Source organism: Lepidochelys kempii, chromosome 3 (assembly GCF_965140265.1).
Source record: "Lepidochelys kempii isolate rLepKem1 chromosome 3, rLepKem1.hap2, whole genome shotgun sequence".
In the NCBI taxonomy this organism is placed as follows: domain Eukaryota; kingdom Metazoa; phylum Chordata; order Testudines; family Cheloniidae; genus Lepidochelys; species Lepidochelys kempii.
Genome location: NC_133258.1, coordinates 197,059,043 through 197,082,607, shown reverse-complemented (window position 1 = coordinate 197,082,607; position 23,565 = coordinate 197,059,043). Strand labels below are relative to the sequence as shown.

Sequence of the window (23,565 nt, the reverse complement as noted above, 5' to 3'; positions counted from 1 at the left end):
CTCAAGAAACTTCCTGAAAAAGCACAAGATCAAATCCGCGCAGACACACCCCTGGAACCCCGACCTGGGATATTCTATCTACTACCCAAGATCCATAAACCTGGAAATCCTGGGCGCCCCATCATCTCAGGCATTGGCACCCTGACAGCAGGATTGTCTGGCTATGTAGACTCCCTCCTCAGGCCCTACGCTACCAGCACTCCCAGCTACCTTCGAGACACCACTGACTTCCTGAGGAAACTTCAATCCATCGGTGATCTTCCTGATAACACCATCCTGGCTACTATGGATGTAGAAGCCCTCTACACCAACATTCCACACAAAGATGGACTACAAGCCGTCAAGAACACTATCCCCGATAATGTCACGGCTAACCTGGTGGCTGAACTTTGTGACTTTGTCCTTACCCATAACTATTTCACATTTGGGGACAATGTATACCTTCAGATCAGCGGCACTGCTATGGGTACCCGCATGGCCCCACAGTATGCCAACATTTTTATGGCTGATTTAGAACAACGCTTCCTCAGCTCTCGTCCCCTAAAGCCCCTACTCTACTTGCGCTATATTGATGACATCTTCATCATCTGGACCCATGGAAAAGAAGCCCTTGAGGAATTCCACCATGATTTCAACAATTTCCATCCCACCACCAACCTCAGCCTGGTCCAGTCCACACAAGAGATCCACTTCCTGGACACTACAGTGCTAATAAACAATGGCCACATAAACACCACCCTATACCGTAAACCTACTGACCGCTATTCCTACCTGCATGCCTCCAGCTTTCACCCTGACCACACCACACGATCCATCATCTACAGCCAAGCTCTGCGATACAACCGCATTTGCTCCAACCCCTCAGACAGAGACAAACACCTACAAGATCTCTGTCAAGCTTTCTTACAACTACAATACCCACCTGCAGAAGTAAAGAAACAGATTGATAGAGCCAGAAGAGTTCCCAGAAGTTACCTACTACAGGACAGGCCTAACAAAGAAAATAACAGAACGCCACTAGCCGTCACCTTCAGCCCCCAACTAAAACCCCTCCAACGCATTATTAAGGATCTACAACCTATCCTAAAGGATGACCCAACACTCTCACAAGTCTTGGGAGACAGGCCAGTCCTTGCCTACAGACAGCCCCGCAACCTGAAGCAAATACTCACCAACAACCACATACCACACAACAGAACCACTAACCCAGGAACTTATCCTTGCAACAAAGCCCGTTGCCAATTGTGCCCACATATCTATTCAGGGGACACCATCACAGGGCCTAATAACATCAGCCACACTATCAGAGGCTCGTTCACCTGCACATCCACCAATGTGATCTATGCCATCATGTGCCAGCAATGCCCCTCTGCCATGTACATTGGTCAAACTGGACAGTCTCTACGTAAAAGAATAAATGGACACAAATCAGATGTCAAGAATTATAACATTCATAAACCAGTCGGAGAACACTTCAATCTCTCTGGTCACGCAATCACAGACATGAAGGTCGCTATCTTAAAACAAAAAAACTTCAAATCCAGACTCCAGCGAGAAACTGCTGAATTGGAATTCATTTGCAAATTGGATACTATTAATTTAGGCTTAAATAGAGACTGGGAGTGGCTAAGTCATTATGCAAGGTAGCCTGTTTCCTCTTGTTTTTTCCTACCCCCCCCCCCCCAGATGTTCTGGTTTAACTTGGATTTAAACCTGGAGAATGGTCAGTTTAGATGAGCTATTACCAGCAGGAGAGTGAGTTTGTGTGTGTATGGGGGTGGGGGGGATGTGAGAAAACCTTGATCTATGCAGGAAATAGCCCGACTTGATTATGTAAAGAGTTGTCACTTTGGATGGGCTAGCACCAGCAGGAGAGTGAATTTGTGTGGGGGGGTGGAGGGTGAGAAAACCTGGATTTGTGCTGGAAATGGCCCACCTGTTGATCACTTTAGATAAGCTATTACCAGCAGGACAGTGGGGTGGGAGGAGGTATTGTTTCATGATTTCTGTGTGTATATAAAGTCTGCTGCAGTTTCCACGGTAAACATCTGATGAAGTGAGCTGTAGCTCACGAAAGCTCATGCTCAAATAAATTGGTTAGTCTCTAAGGTGCCACAAGTCCTCCTTTTCTTTTTGCGAATACAGACTAACACGGCTGTTCCTCTGAAACCTGTCGTTATCAAGTAGTTGTTCTCCATGTGGGTACTTTTAGACTCTAATAAAATCACCCCTTAACCGTCTCTTTGTTAAGATAAATAAACTCGAGGAGCTCACTCCATCATTATAAGGCATCTTTTCTTATCCTTTAATCATTCTCATGGCTCTTCTCTGAACTCTCACCAATTTATCAGCACCCTTCTTGAATTATGGGCACCAGAAGTGGACATGGTACTCTCACAGCAGTCACACCAGGGCCAAATACAGAGGTGAAATAATCTCTCTATTCCTACTTGAGATTCCGTTGTTTATACATCCGAGGATCACATTAGTCCTTTTGGCAACAGCCTTTCCGTGGGAGCTCATATTCAGCTCATTGGCCACCACAACTCCCAAATCTCTTTCAGATTTGCCGGGAGAGACCTGTAAACATGGGCCTATGTTCTTTGTTCTCAGATGTATATATTTATATTTAGCCATATGAAAATGCATATTATGTGCTTGCGTCTAGCTTACCAACCAAATGAAAAGGAAACAATCATTGTACTTTTGTATCACTTTCTTTGTACAAACATTAATTTTCTTAATGCCCCAGTGTGATCTGAAAGTATTATGACTTCATAGGGATTACTTGGAGGAGCAAGGCTTACAGCAGTGGGTCCTTAAATTGAAAACTCCTCAGGCAGATAATGTGTCTTAATTCTATGATTTTTAATACAAGCAGGCAACATTTTAGTCATGTTATAGAGAAGCAATTTAAGCATTAACAAAAGCTTCAGAGCACTCCATTTTAGTTATTCCCTACAGTAAAGTGCTTTTCTGATGAGAGATTTCATATCAAGAACTATTGAAGAAAACTAAAGCTGGTGCCACCATGGCCCCTTATACAGCTAAGACCCCATTAGAGTGAAAACTTGAAAGGACTTTTCTTAAAATTACATGCCCCTGTATTCGTTAAGAGCCTTCTGTGTATATAGATTTATGCTTTTGCTAAAGAGAGACAAAAGATACAAAGAGTTCCTGATGGGCATTACTGAGCTGAGAATCACCCAATTTGTGTGAATCCTCTGGGAGCATATTGATGAGAGACAGCCCTCATTGCCCTCCCATTACTACCACCACCTTACAGAAGGGAAGCATAATGGGATTTACCAAGAGTGTGTTCCCTGGAAGGGAAGGGGGAGAAGCTAGTTTGAGACACTTTCAAAGTTACATTTTAAAATCGGCCATTTCCATATTTCATAACAGTGCTTGGGAGCAGCAGCCACCCCTTCTATAAATGTCAGCGCAGTGCTTCGGCTTTCAGATACAGATCCACATGCACAGACACACACAGCTGGCATGATGCCTGCTGTACTGGAGGTATAGGGAGCCTAATGACATGGCCAGCACACCAGAGGGTGATGGTAAACTTTCTGTTCCAACACTAAGGAGCTGCTGTGTGCATGTCACTAGTCTTGACATCCCAAGCCTGGCATCAAGAGACAGCACTCGCCTTTTTCGAAGGAACAGATGAGCTTATGTCACAGCAAGTTCAAATGCCTCTGAAATCTGCATGCATTTCTTTCCTTTCATCCTGCAATGCCTAAGTGCTGAGTTTTTGATCAAGGTAAAACGCTCCCGATTAGCAGATGGTGAGGTTTGTCACTAATGAAGCTGCATTCAGCAGCAGTATGTAAATTTACACGGGTTCAGCTCCTGTAGGTTCAGCTGTGGTTTCCTGACCTATGGTTGGTGATTGTAAGGGAGAGTATCTGTCCATAGAGTTTCTCAAAATTATAACAAAAAGGGTATTGGAATGTCCTCAGTCTCAGGGTACTATCAGTATTATGGTTGATGATATATAAGTAGGTATATAAGTAGGTAGCGTGAATCTTCTGTGAGTTATAATATCGGTCTGGTCAAAGAAAGGTAGGTCACCAGGAAGGGATGTATCAAACATGAGTCCAACTGAGCAAATTCACTCTCGTGGCACGGAAAGCTTCAATTTCTAAGCAAGGCAGCATTTATAATGCTACTAAAAACAAAGCAGTAAACAAAGTATATGAAGGCTTGACAGTAACATTAGCAAACAGCCACAGTGAAATGACTGAAAAAAAATCAACTCTGCCTACTTGCAAAAATAAGAAAAATGGAATTGTTTTTGACAGACAAGACAATGCAGCTGGGGGGGTCGGAAGAGTTTGTGTTTTGTTTTTTGTGGCTGTGGATGAAAAATTGCAGTATTAGCTTTTAGCCAGAAGAATAAAGACCCCTTTTTTCAGTGTTTTACCTAATTAGGAGAAGTATATTTACACCTAACGTTGAGATATTAAGTTTTATGTAATAGGTAGAGTGGAAACTGGATCATTCAGACTAATTACAACACAGATTTCATATTCTTATATAAACAAAAATTGAGGTTTGAAAGATGTTTCCAACAATGATTGAAATGAGTAAGCTATTTCTAGAGCTGAGCAAGTAATTCATAATAAATAATGAAATTTTATCTTTTTTTTCCAAATTGTCCATGAACAGAATATATTTTCTCAGAATTACTGTTTTCATTGCCCACAAATATTGGTCAGAGTTTTTTGTGAATAATTCTGTGTCTTTTCCAACACCCAAGTAGATCCAATTACAGATAGAAACACTGGTCTGTAGCTCATTACTAGGGCTGTCTGGATTCAGGGGAAAAAATTGAGGGTTGGTTTTTTGTTTTTGTTTTGTTTTTATTTTGGTTTTTATTTTTTATGTCCTGCGTCAGAACACAAATAGAATCATGGGGCTGGAAGGGACCTCAAGAGGTCATCTAGTCCAGTCCCCTCCACTCATGGCGGGACTAAGTATTATCTAGACCATCCCTCACAGGTGTTTGTCTCTCTGCTCTTAAAAATCTCCAGCGATATCGTTTGATTTTCATGCCAGAATACTCAGCTGGAATGTGGGAGACCCAGGTTCAAATGTCAAATGTCTCCCTGATTCAGAGAAGGAAATTGAACCTGGATCCCTCACATCCATGGCAAGCACCAGATTACAGAATCAGTCTAAATCTTTCCTGTTTGAGCTGTTCCACTTTATATGAGTAATTAATTAATTAAATATTAATTGGACCAGAGAGAGACTGACTCTATAGCTCAGTACTTAGGGCAATCACCTAGGTTGTTGGAGAACCTGTTTCAAATCTCTGCTTCAAATCAGACAGAAAAGGGTTTGAAACCGAGTATCTCCCATGCCAAGTGAATACCCTAACCAACTGGCTATTCTGAGGTAGGTGTCTCGACTTGACCAGAAATTCCATCCTGGACTCTCAGGTCCTTTTGGTGCATCAAGATTTTCCATTTTAAAAAAAAGAGTTTTGTGACAAATTCTGAGTCAGCTCCAGTCATTAGTAAGTGTGCTTTTTGCAAATATTTAGAGTGAAATCCTGGCCCCATTGCCCTTGATGTCAGAGGAACCAGATTTAAACCACACAATTCAGAATTTTAAATGTGAGCAATTTAATTGGACAGGCAGGTCACATGGTGTATTTCTCTTGCCTGGTGGGATCAATGGGAATCAGTGTTCTTGTTGATAATTCATGTTTACAAATTGAAAATTCACTTTCCCACAAGTATGCTGTAAAATATGTTTAAAATGTTCTGTTTCTGTCAGCTAATGTGTCTGGAAACAACTTATCAATTGAAATGTTTATACAAAGGGACCTCAAAAAGGGGGTTGAACACAGCTGTAGCAAATTTATTCAGCAATCTAAGTGATTACTGTAAGTAGTGTTCACTCAGCTCTAGTTAACTTGTTCATCAGAACTGGTCAGGAATTTTCAACCAAATATTTTTTCGTTAAAAAGTCCCGAAGTCAAAACTGAAATCTTTTGTGGCAAAAAGTCAGTTTCCAACAAATTTCTTGACTCAAAAAAATGTTAGAAAAAAGTTTCAGAATTATCAAAACATCCCATTTCAACATTCAGCAAATGAACAATTCTGGCTTTTTGGTTTGAAACAACGTTTCTTTTAGAAATTTACACTAATTAGAGTTAAAAAATAAATTAAAAATGTATCAGTGGACCTAAACTAATTTCTCTTTTCTTTATCTTTTCTTTATGGTTCATGAACAGTTTCAAGATTTTTACTTTTTGACTTGATTTGGAACAAATTTAAATCATAATTCTATGTTTATAACATTATAGCCTTTTATGGTTTAAATCAGTGTGGTTTCATAAATTCGAATCGGTGCATCCTATTAGTGCCATCTTTTCTCTTGTTCCCAAAATAGACTCCAAATAATTTCCTCAAAGTACCATTACCTTGGGGACCCACACCTGCACAGCCACCTGATCCACATATTCCAGAAGTAGAAAGAATCCAAGAAAGAGGAAGCAGGTGGATCAGGAAAAAGGAATGACACACACTGAAACACACAGGCCCTATCCCAAGCCCACCTCTGAATGCCTATCCATTGCCAGGGCTGCCAGTGTGCATTGTGTGAATTTGGGTGGGGCAGGATTACAAAGTTAAATTGCTGGCCAGGTCAGGAGTTGGTCCAATTTCTCACCACAAGTAAGCAGAGAGTATGTATGAGGAAGGAGCAAGCACTCCTCTGAATATCTGCCTTGGATAACTCTTAAACAGGATCAGGACATTTTTAAAAAACAATACAAATGTGGAGGGGTGCATGTGTTAAGTAAACGTGTATGACATGTTTCTCCAGGAAGAAAGGTAGAGTTCTCGGAATGGAGGAGCAGGCATTATGTTATGTCTTTGATATCATAGTGGGGGCACTGATCTTGGAATTGTTTGTTTAATAATGTAAGCAATTAAAGCAAACTTTTTAAAATAAACTTAGTCCATGACCCTCTAATGAGTAGTGCATGGGTACAACAGTGCACCTACATCTTTGCAGGATTGAGGTTTCAGTCAGTGATCCAAAATCCATTAGGAATTGTTTTAGTGATGTCAGTGGCCCTTGGATCAAATCCATAGTGTGTGAGCAGTTGTCATGACACTTGCCTAATTGATTATTTCATTTTAAAGCATCCATGTAAATTTTCCTCCATGTATAATTTGATCAATATCTGTATAGCAAAGCTTTGATTTTCAGCATAGCAGAAGCTAATTGAGCTATTCACATCTGGTAATAGCGAGTTTCATGGGTTTGACTATATAATGGTCTGTAAGAATATATAGTTACCTAGTATCTTCAATGTGTATAGATGCAAAATTATGTATAGGTCATAATACCTTGGGTGAAGAGGTCTATTTATTTCTTTTCATTATTAGATTATCAAGAAAACATGAAAAATCAGCCTAGGTATCTCTTTTCTGTACCCATAGACTTGTAAAAACTATACTAATGGGTGTTCTCCTTCATGCATCATATCTCCCATTTAATTGAGTGAACGGCAGGTGAATTTAGGACTTCATTTATTCAAAGAAATAATTGTATTTAACTGCAGCTGCTTGGAGCTATTGACATATTGTAACCACAGAGAACATTTTAAAAAGAATACCTATGGGATTTTCCAAGTTCTGAGCAAACATTTGCCTTACGTATTTAAAAGCTGGCTGGAGGCATTTTGCATACATCCTAGCATCCTTCCTGTACTGTATGCCTGCCTTCATTTACTGCTTTCCTAGTAATATAACCAGCTTACAAAGAGTTAGGATAATCTAGTCTGTCAGTAATACAATTGGTAATTGAAATTGAAAGTGGTATCTCCCAGGCTCCCTCCATTTTAGTATCTCTCATCTCCTACTAGAAGCCCTGCAATACACCTTTTTGTTTGTGCTCTGAGCAGCAGCAATCAAACTGGGAAAGGGGGGAAAAACAACCATGGAACAAATTGCTTGTCGAGGCAGTTCTTGTTTTGATCCGATTCAGCTGTTTATGTGAAATGGACTCATTTCTCTGTGACACTCAATTTTATTGCACAGCAGGAAAGAAGCAGTTTGGAATAATACCTGTTCCACCGGCATGTCAGTATAATGAATGCTTACCATTCTCACACACACACACTAGCAAGTTAGTTTGAACAAAATGAAGATTTACATAGACAGAGCTTCACATTCCTTTGGAAAACTTGCTGATGTAATAGATAGAGGCTAGAGCCACTTTACAAGTCCTGCAGCAGAATTGTTGTATGTGTTAAAGGCTCTAAATCCCCCTTTACCTTTTCCTCTGTGGACTACTGAGTCCTAACATTGCTTCTGACAATGATTTTTACCACTGGCCATTTAAAGCATAACCCAGAACTCCTTGAAAGCTCTGTTGTGAAATAAGGAAGTGAAAGAGACAACATGGAAATAGTTCTTGTGAGGTTTTTTTTTTATTATTTGCTACTGTTGCTCCTCTCTCAAGTGTCTCTCTGTAGGCCAAATCCTGCCAGATGCAGCGTGCCAGCTCTGAAGTTCTGAATGCCCTCAACTCCCACTGGTTTCACCCATGCTGGACCAGGCCCTAATTAGCAAGAGTCTTTCCTTTAATTTAGCTCTATCTTTTTCCCAGCATGCTGCCAGTAATGCTGTATGCCTGCCAGCTACACAGGAGAATTTCTGAAATTCAAACCGAGAAACCTTTCTTCAGTGTAGTGAAGTCAGGCATGCTGGCTAGCTAATGGGAGTTTTTGGGAGAGAACCTGTGAACTTCACACAGACATCTTTAGTGCCTGACAATACCAGCACAACTAGATATCTCTAGATGTTATAGAAATTGGGAGTCAAGGCATAGCCTGTCATATCATGTCTAGTTTATATGGTTAATAGACAGTCTTTTAAAGGAGGAAAAGTCTGATGCATGAAGCATCAACTGTCAGTCAGAATGCGTTGGTATTTAGCAGGGATCCCAAACACATACATCAGATGTTGGGGACGACTCAGTAGGAAACATCTGAAATCTCTCCCTGATGCTTTGACTGCAGAATGATTGCTTTTCTGAGTTTTTGTTTTTTAAGTAGCCCTTTCTATAAGCCGTTCAAAAATGTAGCAAGACCCTGATAAGACCATTCAGTGTATCCTCATTGATCAAACAGTGTTTTCATGCTAATCCAAATTTCGCACTGATTTTGTCGGAAGAAATTGGTTAGTGACTTTAAATGTGCACCTTCAGTCTTGCACTTGAGAAATTCCTGGCAAAATATGGGTATGCCTCAACATCAGAATGACATGGTTTTGTCCTTCATGAGAGTCAAAGACAGAGATGGGTGAAGTGCGTGGAAAGTTTAGGCTCACTGGTGTATAACAAACCTCCAGGGGAAAACTTTATTTGCTATCTAGAATTCTCAGGAGAAGTCTTGACGTTTTAACATGCATACAAACTTGTCACTTCAGGACTTCACTGACATGCAAACTATAAACTCACAGATGTTTACAGGCATTTCATTCATCTAGGACGGGACTAACTTACACAACTATGAAGGAGGAAGAACTGCTAAAATTATGGTTCACTGAAGGATTTTTAAGTCAAGGATTCTACCAAAGTAGTTGGTGACAGCTCAGACATGGACACTTAGATGCTGCCTGTTTCCCCATCCAAATGACTAATTGAGTCTATCCTGTCAAGCTGCTTCTTGGTTATGTTTTCTTGTTTTGTATTCTCTGCTTCATTGGTTGCTGCTTTTGTGTTTATTCACAGTACCGCCATAAATAGTGCAATTAAGGCTACTTAAAAGATTAACATTGTCACCGCAGGCATTGCAGAGGAGAATAAAATCTCCATCACAGTGCATTTTCTCTGGCAGGTACCATGGCAAAGCAAATTCATTGAAGCAGCCATAGTGGTACATACATGTCTCTGGACAGAATAAACATATAACCTCAAAGCTCATAAATACAAAAAAAAACAAACAAACAAACTAAACCTCCCTACACTTCTATCAAAAGGGTGAGGGGACTGCTGTTTATATGACTCTAGAATGCTGTCTCTGTCTCTGTTGTTGAAGAGATAAATTGTTCCCACTTAAACGTGTTCCATTTTCAAATGTTTCAATGTTCAGTACACTTTGCTATCTCAGAATAACTACCAAATTCTCTCAATTGCTTAGCAACCAATCATTTGAAATCTTGTAGCTTAGTCACAGGGTAGGTATGATGAGCTTTATAGTTGCCACCAAATACCAAAGTGCCATAATGGAAATTAACTAAAAATTGGTCTCTCAGCAATACTAACTGGTAGAATTTGGAGAGAGCTATGAATGGAATAACATAAGCAATTCTTCTATGTTTTTCATTTATAATATTGCTAGGAGATTGAATCTGAGCTTCCAGACAAGCCTGAGGCAGAAGAGAGAAAAAAGTTGAGTTCCAGCCATAAAATACATTTTCATACATTTCAATTCTAGGTTGTGTATGACTATTCAGTGTGTATGAACTCTTAGTGTATCTATTTTTGCTCTGCTAGATAGAGAAACCTTAAATGTCTGATTAGGTCCACATCCACAATGCATTTTATGAACAGAAGGGATTCTTCAAAAATGATCAGAAAAGAATGGCAGGGAGGCAAAATCACACATTATGATGTGGTTTTAACAATCCCACTTTAAAAAAAGAGCACAGATCTATGTAGACTTTTAAGCAATTCCTTTAAACCACGTCCTCAGCCTACATCCTGTGCCCTTTTCTTTAATGGCTGCCACTACGGAACGTCAGAGTCTATATAGCTAAGAGCATATCAGTGGATTATCAAAATAAATGCACACATTGAATTTGAGAATTATACATAAATCAGATAGTGTACATGTTTTCTCTCCTTTCGCGTTTTTCTAGGAGCAGCACAAGGGAAAGGGAAGCTATCTGCAGAGGCAATGACAGTTGAAAATCCATGTGACACAGAAAACATTTCAAGTAATGATGGTATGGTTGTTTGGTGTTTTAATATCACATAACACAAATCTAGCATGCTGACTAAATACATAGAACTAGTAGAGATGCCTTATCTAAGGCGTGTGTGTGTGAAACTGGCTCCTTTTTTAAAACAAATATTGTGAACTGTCTCTAACGTTTCTTATCCCATTATAAAATTCAAAACATATAAAGATTTTAGTAGCTACCCCCAGGCATCCTAGCTCTTGGGTTTTGCAATTTCAGGTACAATTCCACAGTGATAAGTGCTTTATAAATGCTGATATTTTAGATATACAGATCTAAATATTCAATATTGGCTCATCCAAAGGGCCATTTTCAACAGTTTACTAAGAGAATATGGATGTTGGTTTCCAGCCATTATTAGCTTGCTCACTCTTTTCACTGCTTTAATAATGTGGTGACCATTCCATTCCTTTTATTTCAGTTTTTTAAAAAAAAACAAACAAACCTGCATCTTGATTTACTGACACAATAGGAATAAGAGAAAGATGAAAAGATACCTTAGGAAATTCCAAAACCAACAACTTTGTTTCAAAGTTTCAGTTTTGTTTCAATTTCCTGGTCACATCATTTGCAAAAGCCATGCAATTAAAAGCAAGGAAATAAACAGTTAACAACATCACAAATTTTACGCCATCCATATAAAGAACATAAGCTAGATACTCTCAAGTAAAAAGAAAGAAATGAATATTTTGTCACAACACAACCTTACTCTGACCATAAATAAATGCACTCCTTCCTTAATAATCTGGGAATATAAATAAAACTATATAAAAAGGATTAAATATTTATTAGAAAATATCTGAAGAAACTAATGATGTTTGCAATTATTGGCTTAATTCAACACCTTTCTTTCATTGGTAATCTGGGAATATAACACACACACAAATCTTTCGGGGGGAAAAATGACCACCACCAAGAGGTTTCTCTTCTTCCCCTTTTATCCATCTTCTCTATTTAGATTATCAACTGCCACTCCTGACTAGTTGCCCTATAGCAAATAGTTTCATTGCTTGTGAGAGGATGTCCCACCTCTGAGGCACACTAGCATAGCCAATGGCGGCTGTCGTGCTTTCCGTAATATGGGCCATATGCTTGGTTATTCCGAAGCTTTCCCTCTCTCCTCTGACTGGGAATGCATTCACTTCTCCAGCTATGGGAAAATCTTTCTCTAGTAATGTTGAGAGCCACAAAGGAGCCCACTGCTGAGGGGAGAAGTGTTAGTGACTCAGAGGAGTGATCCAAAACCACAAAAATTTAAAGGGACAATTTTGGAGACTCTGTACAGAGAAACATTGTAGGGAAATTCCCATCTTCATTTTTTTTAAAAATCCCTTTCCCATTTGATGTTCACTGAGTTTATGTTCAACCTCAGTGAAATTCTCAACCTGCCCTGTGAGGCTGAGCCTCAGACTTACAAGATGCTCCTTTTGGTATGTAGAACAAAACACCCTAGGCCCTTAACCTATCCCCTCCGTGACACTTGTAAGGTTATCCAATTTATTTGAGCATGAGCTTTCGTGAGCTACAGCTCACTTCATCGGATGCATCCGATGAAGTGAGCTGTAGCTCACGAAAGCTCATGCTCAAATAAATTGGTTAGTCTCTAAGGTGCCACAAGTACTCCTTTTCTTTTTGCGAATACAGACTAACACGGCTGTTACTCTGAAACTTGTAAGGTTATGTTACTGTAGTATGACCCATTGATTGTTTTAGAAGCTCTCCAACCCTGGGTGAAATCCTGGCCCTATTGAAGTCCATGGCAAAATTCCCAGTAACTTCAAGGGAACTGGGATAGCACTCTTGCTCTTACAGCAGGGTATACTAGCCCCACTTCAGGAACAGACTTCAATGAGATTTACAGGTGCTTAGCACTTCTCAGGACTTGCTCTTGCATTTGCATATCCACTGCAACCTCTTTGTCCAGGGGATTGACAAAGCCCACTTCTGGCAGAGAACCTCCAGTCAAGATTTCTGCCTGGAGTGAAATTAATTTACACAGTTTCTGAACTGTGTCCATGCAGGGCTTTGTTTTTCTCACTGGTGGGTATTCTGCACCCCAAGCGAAGTCCTGTGGAGCTCCCCTGTTCTGCACTGTAATCCTTGAGTCCTTGTTGCAACCTTCAGTCTAGCTCTAGGAGGATGGGATGGGACTTTCGTCAAAGCCTGCAGTAAGAGGAAAAGGAGTACTTGTGGCACCTTAGAGACTAACCAATTTATTTGAGCATGAGCTTTCGTGAGCTACAGCTCACTTCATGCATCCGATGAAGTGAGCTGTAGCTCACGAAAGCTCATGCTCAAATAAATTGGTTAGTCTCTAAGGTGCCACACGTACTCCTTTTCTTTTTGCGAATACAGACTAACACGGCTGTTACTCTAAAGCCTGCAGTGCTGCTCCGTAATCGCCCAAAGAGGTTGCTGAGAAATGTGAAGTATATCTCCCCATCAGCACCCCCAGCACCCCCCCACCCCACCCCCCACACACACATCTGAGCAGGATTGCACAGTCCACAGGGAGATGATTGGCTGCTTGTCACAGGAATAAAAATGAAGGCAGGCTTACCAGGTTTTGATGCTTTGGTCTGATATAACTAAACATCCATTTAATTAAAAATGAAATGAATTAAATTTCACAAGTAATTAGTCTAGCGTATGAACTAGGTCTTTTGGTATTCTCAGGAAAACAAGCACATTAAATTGGCTGACATTTTGAGGTTTTGAAAAAGCTGCTACTGCACACGCACAATGGCTCCTTTCCTTAATGGGTTTTGATTGTGCATTCCATTTCTGCTATGCAAAAGCCTATTAAGAGTAATCCACAAACCATAGCTAAACACATGTTCCATCATTTCTCCATAATCTGGAGTGGATACTTTTCCTATTACACATTCATTCCTTACACCACAGGAGCTATTACCGCGTCTGCTTTGAATATGCACGATGAATCATTCACAAATAACTCATCAAAACCCGACCAGGTGTATTGACATGATATTGAGTCAGAAGGAGCTTCACACCCCGCAACACTGAAGCAGGGCATTTTTTCCTTTTTGCTCAGTTTTCAAAACTTTCATTTGGATGCTACGGTTTTCCCAAGAGACTCCAACTGTCAGCAATGGATGCACAAAAATGCCCATACCAAACACTTAAATACTACCGTAAAAATAAATGACAAAAATGGGTTTACCATAAAGAGTCTTGTTAAAACCCACAAAAATAAAGCAGTTCAGAACAAAGGCTGAGAGTGCACACTGAAATCATCCCGTTTTATTTAGGCATAGCTAGGACCTCATGAACAAATCTCCTGTGCCATATGTTCTGTGGTTCCTTTGGCACTATACAGAGAGTGAGACAGCCTTCCTTTTGAATTATACCTTGTTTTTTATATTTAATGAAAAGCGTGTGATGCTTTTTTATTATTTAATGTTATACTATTTAAACCATTAAAAAATGTGAGATCAGCATTTAATTGCGATGTAATTCGTGATGGGTCCAAATTCTGAAGTTCAGGTCAGAATCCAGACCCAAACTTTTCCCAAAGTTTAAGGTGTTCAAATCCAAGATTTTTGTTTGGGCTATTATAGAGACTTTGAGAAAATTCAGATCTAACCAAAAGTCTGGGGGAAATCTAGATTCAGAGGTTCTCTAATAATTTTGATGTGTATCTTATTACAGAACTGTTCATAATCTACATTAAATAAGGAAACCATTAAGATGATCTTATATAAGAGAAAGCTACAAAGACTTACAGCAAAGATATTTTAGTGCTCTATTCACTTAGGTTAGGAGCAGCTATTACTTGCCAGGATGAACTTGACTGAAGTTTGACAACCTTATTGTTTTGTTTTCAGCTGAAATGAATAGTCAGGTTGAAAGTATAAATGAACTTTCAGAAATGCAGCCGGAAGATTAACAAATAGGTAAGTCTCCTACGACCAATGTTTCTCTGCAAGTATGCATATCCATGCAGATTCTGTTTGGAAAAAAAGATCTGTTGTATTAATGGCCCAAAGGTGTAAACATGACCCAATCACTGTCTAACATTAAACAGTGTTAAACAAGGTCTGGGATTTGGTGTACAGAGACCTCAGCCTGCTTAGTACCATAGCAGACACACCATTAAACACCCTTTTAACCTTTTACTAAAGATACAGAAAAGAAGGAAAAACAGTTAAAGCATTTGAAATGCAAAGCATTAAATAAGGCTTTCATTTTAACAAGATTTCGTGCTCCTTTAGCTGGAGAGAATTTTTAGAAAGAAACACACACACCTTTGTTTGACAGTCCCTTAGATGATATCAAAAATGGCAATAATGGTCTTATTGGGGAAAAGAGCAGACGTTTATTGAGATGAGCTGGAGTTGCTGCTGTTAAAGTCCAGTCCTGTTTCATCCCAGGAGGTAGTTGGGATTCAGCTGGAGCTGGTAGGGAGGGTAATATCATGTGGGTCCATCTCTCTGGCCTGGTCTGGTCAGGACATCCCTCAGGATTAGGATGAAAAAGGTCCAGTGTGCTACCCAATGGGGTGGCAACCATGATGGTAAAGCTGTTCCAGCAGCCTCTCTCTCTTCTTCCATATTCTGCCCACAAAGTCTCTTTCTTTCAGGACCCAGAAAGGGAGTGGTGGATGGAACAGCTCAGGTGCTCATTATTTTGTCCGCCAATTAGGCTAATATTAGACTCACACAATTTGGTTCGTTAATTTCCAGTTCCACATCTTCTGTTTTTACTAAGAATGATTTTAACATAATCCTTTAACTACATCATTAGGTCCTTTCATTTAGTTTTTCTGTCTCCTTTTCATACCTTTTCCCATCAATGTTTATTATAATAGATTATTGTGACATGTTATGAATTTTTGCATATTTTTACAGTTGATCTCATGTTTAGGCCCAATTATTACAACAGATCTATATACTATGATTAAAATTGGGGTGACCAGATATCCTGATACTATCAGGACCATCCCGATATTCGGAACTTTGTCTTACAGAGGCAATTATTACACCACCACCCTCCCGCCCCATCCCCCAAAAAAAGTGTCCCGATTTTTCACACTTGCTATCTGGTCACCTTAATTAGAATATACAGAATTAGAAAAAGCAAAATGGGGGAAAGTATTAATTATGTGACATTAATTGTCACATAAATAATATAATAGCATTCTGCAACTGTAATGTATTTAGACTGTGTATGGTCTTAGATCAACAGAACCCAGATAGCAACAATATTAGCAATGGAAAAGTAACTGAGTGAATGTTTTTTTGTCATTGCTTAGGAAAATGAAAAGCAATTTATACTAATTGGAATTAAGTTCAGTTCTCTGAAATCTGTATTCTGGGAACAACAGGTTTGTGTCATGAGGCTTTTATGCCCTTGGCTCTACAATGCCTAATGTCACTTCTAACTAGACTCCTGTAAAACAAGGCTGAAGTCAGTTGGCTGCCTTTTTGAGCTTTACTGCTTTATATACTGAATGATGGTGCCATTGCACAAGTGCACAATTGTTATTGCAGCAGAAATGGAAACGAATAGTTATGTTCATAGACAATAAACAGTCTGACTCCTCAATAAAAATGAGTAATCTGCTAGAGATAAAAAGTCCCTGGCACACCCCAATTACAAAAGAAAATGTTGATCCCTGCTGAAGATATGCAGTTTCAAGCATTACTACACACCTCTCCCCCTGTATAGGGCTATTATAAGATTCTAATATCATATATAGCAAGATGTGTTATTTATGCTCGTAATGGGATTTCATGTAGCTCAAGACCAAATATAGAAGCTTTACAACAGCAGCAGCTTTGTCACAGAGATTTAAAAAGCAAGGTCTTATTACAGTGTATATCCCTTTGTCCTTGTCAGTATGTTGACAATATGCTGCCATACTGCATGAGAGAGAGAAATATGGCTGATGGATCCCCATTGAAAAGTAGTGAAGCAAAAATAAAAAACATCTTAAGGATTACTTCTGCAGTTCTCCCTTTCTTTTTCACCTTTTCTTAGCTTCTGATTATGCATTCTGTTAAAATGCTTACCATTTAAAAATAGATTAAAAGGCTAATACCGTCATTGATTTTAAAAATATATTTATCAGTTATAACTGCTTTCACATAAATGGAAAGAAATTTGTCTTTCATACATTGTTTTCTCACTAAAATTAGTACATGCATATGTTTTGGGATGAGATCATGTAAACTCTGCTCTATGAAAGTGAAGCTTGCATTAATAATACAATATTTAGCATTCAACTAATTAATTTTCTCAATTCCAGTGTGAGGTACTGCAGTACTGCTCCCATTTTACAGAGACGAAAACTGAGCCGGAGGGGTGAAGTGACTTGCCCAGTCTCTGTAGTATTTCAATGACAGATCCAGGATTAAAACTAAGGCATGAATTACGTTCAGCTGTTTGCTCAGTCCCCCAAACCATACTGCCGCTCTGCTTTGATTGCAAGCAGCCAGGTCCACACAGTGAAAAATCGATCATCTTGTTAAACTTTAAAGGCTCTGAACTCTCTAGGGTCTTTAGGACCAAGCAGATATCTTTGGGACAGTGGTTTACTGTTATTTTAAGAGCGTTCTATACACTATTCCCAAAATGCATATCAAAAATCCCTAAGAACTCTTGCATGATTACTATGCCCTTGATGTCAACAAACATAAGACACATTATTCAGCATTTTGTTTTTAAAAAACAAAAAATATACTCTAGGAATTATTTGGGAGGAGTTCTGTGGCCATTACTATACAGGATATCAGACTAGATGAGCACCAGGGTCCCTTATAGCCTTGAAATCTATGGAATTTTTGAGTTTCTAATCACTATTACACAATAATGCCAGCCATCAGCACCATTAATGCATACAGCCATAACATCACCGTAGTTGATTCCTGCCCACTTTGTTGTTGCTAGTGCCAAAATCACAGCTGCTTCATGCCTCTTTATTTTAGCCCTGTTTGAGGACTGTGTTATCAAATACTTCCATGGCACCTTGCTTGCCTATATGTTTATAAAGTACTGTCCACACATGTGATGCTATTGGAAATAATAGTGTCTTATTTTACTGCTGTTACATGCCTCCCATATTTTGCACGTGTGTTTGGCAACAGAGACGTGAGGAAACTGTATTAAAAAGACCCAGCTAGCCATTTGGGTCCCTGAAAACTTTTGATTTTGATTAAATGAACTATATCGGTTTTTTTCTCCCTATCACAGAGGAACAATATGAGAGAAGAGAACAATGGGGTGAAACGTGAACGGCAGTCATTAGCATTGTATGGCATCATTCTAACTATCGGCAGAAAGCGCATCGGAAGGTGCCCCATGGGATGGGAGGGGAAGGGAGATAAGGGAAAATGAATGTTTGTTTTAATTCCTCTTAATTCTCAATTGCATTTTGTTCTGTAAACCTGTTTTAAAAGAAAAAAAAGCTTCCCTACTTTGGTCATGATGTCCCACTTCAAGCAATCTTTTGCATTGTCCTGGCAGTTACAGCAACTTCTAGGTCCTGGGTAATATTGGAGATGCTTATTCTCCCCCCCAACACACACACATACACTCTTATCACTAGCCTCTGAATCTCATTTCCCAATGAGGGCACATCATCCAAGCAACTGGTGGGAATGGGATTTTTTTGGATTCTCTGGGATAAATTTGGGGCTTTGGCTTGAGGATGTGGACTGCCACAAAGCATCATAAATCACAGAACACTGTGTATCTTAGGAATTTTAAGAACAGCTGTTCCAAACTATCCCTGTATTAATAGTGAAGTTATAGCACAGTGCCCAACTCCAGCAACATCAGTCAGGAATTCCTGACTGCAAGTACCAGTGCAAAATATTTAGAGCTTTTAGAACAATGACCCCTGCCACTATGGAGATAGTAAAAGAGCTAGAAGGAGTGTTTCCTAGTGCACAGTAGAATCCAACCTAAGCTTCACACTATAAACTTGGAAATCTGGATGCTTCAGGATGTCGTATTGCTGTATTGCTCACTGGGAGAATGGAGACGTCTGTTGCCCATTGCTGATCTATCTAAATCTTCTGGTCATAGTACAGCATGTGATGCAAAGTAATGCAGTTAGTGCATCGATTCTGTTCTCTTCTAGTGAATTTGCACTTCTAAAAGTAAATAATTATTTTAAGTGGGTACTTAAAGTACCTGTGGGCAACTAATACTTTGCACAGCCTGTGAGTAATGGAGGATAACAGGCATTCTGCATCCAGCACATCTTTAAATATAGTTTATGGCTTTAACAACTTCACTGTACCTTGTGTCAGTCCTCATTATATTTTCTACTGCATATGCATGATTTTTAAAAATGCAATTAACAGTTATTTCGTTAAGAATGTTTTACCATATGTCATTTGTTCTGCCAGCAAGTGCTGCATTCAGAAAAGAGGGCTTATGTACATTTTTTCAACAGTACTGTAAATTAAATTGATACACGAGACTGAAGGAGCACACAGCATGTGTCCAGGGTCTGATGTTCTGCAAAACATAATGGTGTTAAAAACAACTAGAGCTTTTTTTTTTTAAACATTCCGAGATTCTGGTTTTGCTTGAATATGTACGCTCTTTCCCCCAATCCTGAAATGATGACTGACTGGCACGCAAAAAAAAAAAAAAAAAGTTGAGAGGAGACTGAAATGTATTGGCCCTATTCTGATCAATGGATTTGTGCCAAGTTCACACTGATATAACTGTGAGCCCTGTATGTATATAAACAGTTTGACGGCTGCTGGCATTTGCAGGTTGATCGGAAATAATGACGGGACAAACCGGGATCTAAAACAAGACCTGCAGATTTGTCTCTGGGAGTGTGGCCACTAGGAGTGCCTGACATCTTCCAATGAGCTGATTTTATGTGCCTCTAGCATTGGAGCCGCTTGATGACCCCAAGGGGCATTGTCTGCAGTCACTTCCTGTGGCATTGTTAGGGAACATGGGGTGGAGGCTTCCAAGGCTTTTGGATTTCTGTTTGGAGGCTAGTAGATATTTCTTTTTGAGCATGATCAGCTTTGAAAGAAACTAGGTTTCAGATGTAATTAATCCTGTTAGTGCCTGTTAAAACAGTGCCAGGATTATACTATACTTACTACGTGGGGTCAGAATGCATTTTGGACATCCCTTCCCCTACCCTTAGACGCTTCTATGCCTCTCTCCTTTTCCATTCCTGTTAGCTTGACCAAAGGTATCTTCGGGACCACACCCCTGAATGTTATTTTCCTTCTGTCCCTACATTTGTTTCTGGCTGATTCCAATTGCAGCAGTCAAAGGACCAGCAGCTTGTGTATCTGCATGATGCACATACAGTATGTTTCATTATCAAATGATTTCTCTTTAAATAGCCTGTCATAATAGAACCGATACCATTTCTGAGGGAAAAAATAAATGTACTGGGTAACAATAATGTTAATCCTCCATTTGTGTGTGTCCTCTTTAAAAAGGCAAAGATTGAAGGGCTCCCTTTGTTTGTAGAGCTAGGGAAACTCCTCCATAAAGCATTTGGAAAGTCAATTGGTGTAAGCGTTCTAAAGCGTGGTGGGAAACTGTGTGAGCCAGATTTTCAGTTTTAAATTGTCATAGCTCCACTGAGTGGGGCTGAGGTAGGGCAATATCCACAAGGCATGGATCTGGTCCTATGTATTTAATTCTGAAGTTGTACATGTATGATTTTCACAGTCTTCCACGTACAACGCTAGAGAACTGCAGGCTGCTGCTAGCTGAGTATCCTCAATGTTAGTGAGATTCAGGCTCAGCAAGGAGCAGACAAGGAAGATCAATGCGAGAGACTGATTAAAGAGGGGTGTTCAAAAATATACAGAGAGACAAGACAATCCTTAAACTCCTTGGCAGTACTGACTGATATTAAAAATAATTAACTCCACAAATACTTCAGGTTAGAGACTCCTTATAACCAGTGACAGTAATTTCATTGCTACCCTCGTTTAACCTTGGTTCTCTTTAACAGCAGTGATTCTTTGAAGCTGTGAAACTTTTGCCTGAGGACTCTGCAGCAAGTGTGAAGCACAGGCAGGAAGTGTAGAGTAAGAAAACGTATGAGTTGATTAAATCTTAACAGTCCAATTTTCAGTCATGAGTGTGTAGCTTGATTTCCTTGCTTTTTTGTCAATGTGGCTTTGGGGTTGCATCTGTTTAGGATTTTTTAATGAAAAACATTAATAAAACGATGTACGCACAGTTAGGCAATTTGATTCTGAGCTCTTTGGTTATTGCTGGACTGGTTGCACCCTGAATGCAGCCACCTTTGATTTTGCTGGAGCTACAGAAGTAGAGAGTTGGCTCTGTAGAAGAATAAATATCAGAAATGGATTAATGCCACTATCATAGGAGTTTTGGTTAACAACTAAAATTTTTATCACAGTATGTTCTGTATAGAAAATAGAACCCCTAAATTAGTGGTGTTTGCATCCAAATATTAGAATATGCTTTCACTGTTCCAATTGAAAAAGTGCTTATTCTACAATTAGGAGCATCAATCTATTTTTCCTGCAGCTAGCGATTGCTCTGATGACGGACAAGTTTCCTTTCATACAGGCTTACAAAGGAGATGTCTGAGACACTGTCTGTAATATCGGGTCACATATTATTCACTACAGCTAATTGTAAATCTTTCTATGGCGCGCTGAAAAGCCTGTTTGTGAATTAACACTGTTCTGCTTTATGCATTTGATTGAAAAAGATATTTCTCTATATGCAGTGCATGTCTGCTTTGCTTTTAAAATTACAAAGTTAGCAGAATATGTTGGATATATTTTCTTGGGGAATAGGGGTTTTTATCATACGATTCATCAAGGATTTGCCTTACCCTGACATTTGTGATATAAAGGAAAGTCAGAAAAATGTAATTTTCTTGATCAAAAATATGTTTTTACTTAAATGCAAATAAATGTAGTCTGTTGCTTGCACAATATATGGTATAGTGGCTAAATAGGTTAACATGTCTTTTTTGTTAATCTGAGATTTACATGCTGAATTTCCTTATGAATCTGTTGTTTTTTCCTTTGTCTGTGCCATACATCTGAAAACTTAAACTAATGATGCCTTCATACTACAATGTTTGTTAAAGCAAAATGTTAATAAAAACTTGTTCTGAGGACAAGACTGCACTGCTTGTGTTTTTCTAACTTTGCTGATTATGCAAGTCAATTTTGTGATTAATAATGTTCATTTCAGATTTTGAATCTGGTTGTAACTATGCACTTCAGATTCCTCATTTAAATGTATCTGTCATCGGCTAGTTATTTCTTATAAGAAAACGATAAAGCTGAAGGATTTTATTTTTGGAAAACAATCGGCAGTTAAATGAAAGCTTTTCAGCTTAAAGGGGGAAAGGTTGATCAGTTTAAACATATTACTAAACTAGAGACTTCATAAAAATCCTGGCAGATATACCGATCCTGATTCTCTGTCACTCTGCACCTTATAAAAAGAACAGGAGTACTTGTGGCACCTTAGAGACTAACAAATTTATTTGAGTATAAACTTTCGTGAGCTACAGCTCACTTCATCAGATGAATGCAATGGAAAATACAGTAGGAAGATTTTAAATATACAGAGAACATGAAACAATGGGTGTTACCATACATACTGTAATGAGAGTGATCAGGTAAGGTGATCCTATTACCAGTAGGAGAGAAAAAAAACCTTTTGAAGTGATAATCAAGGTGAGCCATTTCCAGTAGTTGATAAGAACATGTGAGGAACAGTAGGGGGGAAAAGCTTTATACAGGGTAAAATGGATTTATTTGGGGTTTGGACCCCATTGGGAGTTGGGCATCTGAGTGTTAAAGACAGGAACACTTTTGTAAGCTGCTTTCAATTGAGACTACAGCTGTTAGGGGATGTCATTCAGACCTGGGTCTGGCTCTGCAGCAGGCTAGCGGGGTCTGGCTCAAACCGAGCAGGGCACGGAAGCCCTAAGCTGCCAGGATAGGAAAGCAGGGGCAGAAGTCATCTTGGCACATCAGCTGGCAGTTCCCAAGGCGGTTTCTGTGATCCAACCCATCACAGGGCCTTCTCAGTCTCACCAGCCTCAGCTGTTTTTAGCCTAGGCAAGATGGGCTTGGGGATAAAGTAGTCCCTCTTGGCTGCACAAGGGCAGTCCGCTCCTTCTCTCAGCCAATCTTTTAGGCTTGTTTTTCTCCCTTAGGGGAGGGAATGCAGCCTCCCCTCCTGGGGAGGCCTGCTGTCTTGCTGCTCCTCACCTACTGGCAGCTTGACTTCCGCACTCCCCCTCTCCCCAACAGCGGAGGGTTTAACTCTCCTGTATGAGTTAAGGATGCAGCCTTTAGTTGGAATCAACTGATCCTAATTGCCCTCAGGTAACTCCCTCTCAGTTGATCCTAACTGATTTCTGGTAACCCCATCTCAATGGAGCAGCAAGTTCCTCACATGATGGACCTGTAGTCACCCCTCCTCAGTTGATGGGGAGGAGGGCCTTTTACCCTTCTGGGACTGTTTTCCACCCTGCCCTTGCAGCTGTCTGTCCTGAGTTTATCACAAAGCTTATATAAGTTTGTCAATTTAACAAAGAAATCGATATGTA

The 23,565-nt window shown here is 39.6% G+C and overlaps 1 protein-coding gene across 2 annotated transcripts in view; it reads left to right on the top strand.

Annotated features, from left to right (window-relative positions):
- Positions 1 to 22,082, top strand: part of MACROD2 (mono-ADP ribosylhydrolase 2) — a 1,311,577-nt gene extending 1,289,495 nt beyond the window's left edge. For both annotated transcript variants that reach the window (XM_073339563.1, XM_073339564.1), the window contains 3 exons: positions 10,893 to 10,979; positions 14,843 to 14,911; positions 18,210 to 22,082. In XM_073339563.1, the coding sequence (XP_073195664.1) occupies positions 10,893 to 10,979; positions 14,843 to 14,904 (149 nt within the window). In that variant the 3' untranslated portion in view covers positions 14,905 to 14,911; positions 18,210 to 22,082. The remainder of the gene's footprint in view (positions 1 to 10,892; positions 10,980 to 14,842; positions 14,912 to 18,209) is intronic.
- The last annotated feature ends 1,483 nt before the right edge of the window (positions 22,083 to 23,565 follow it).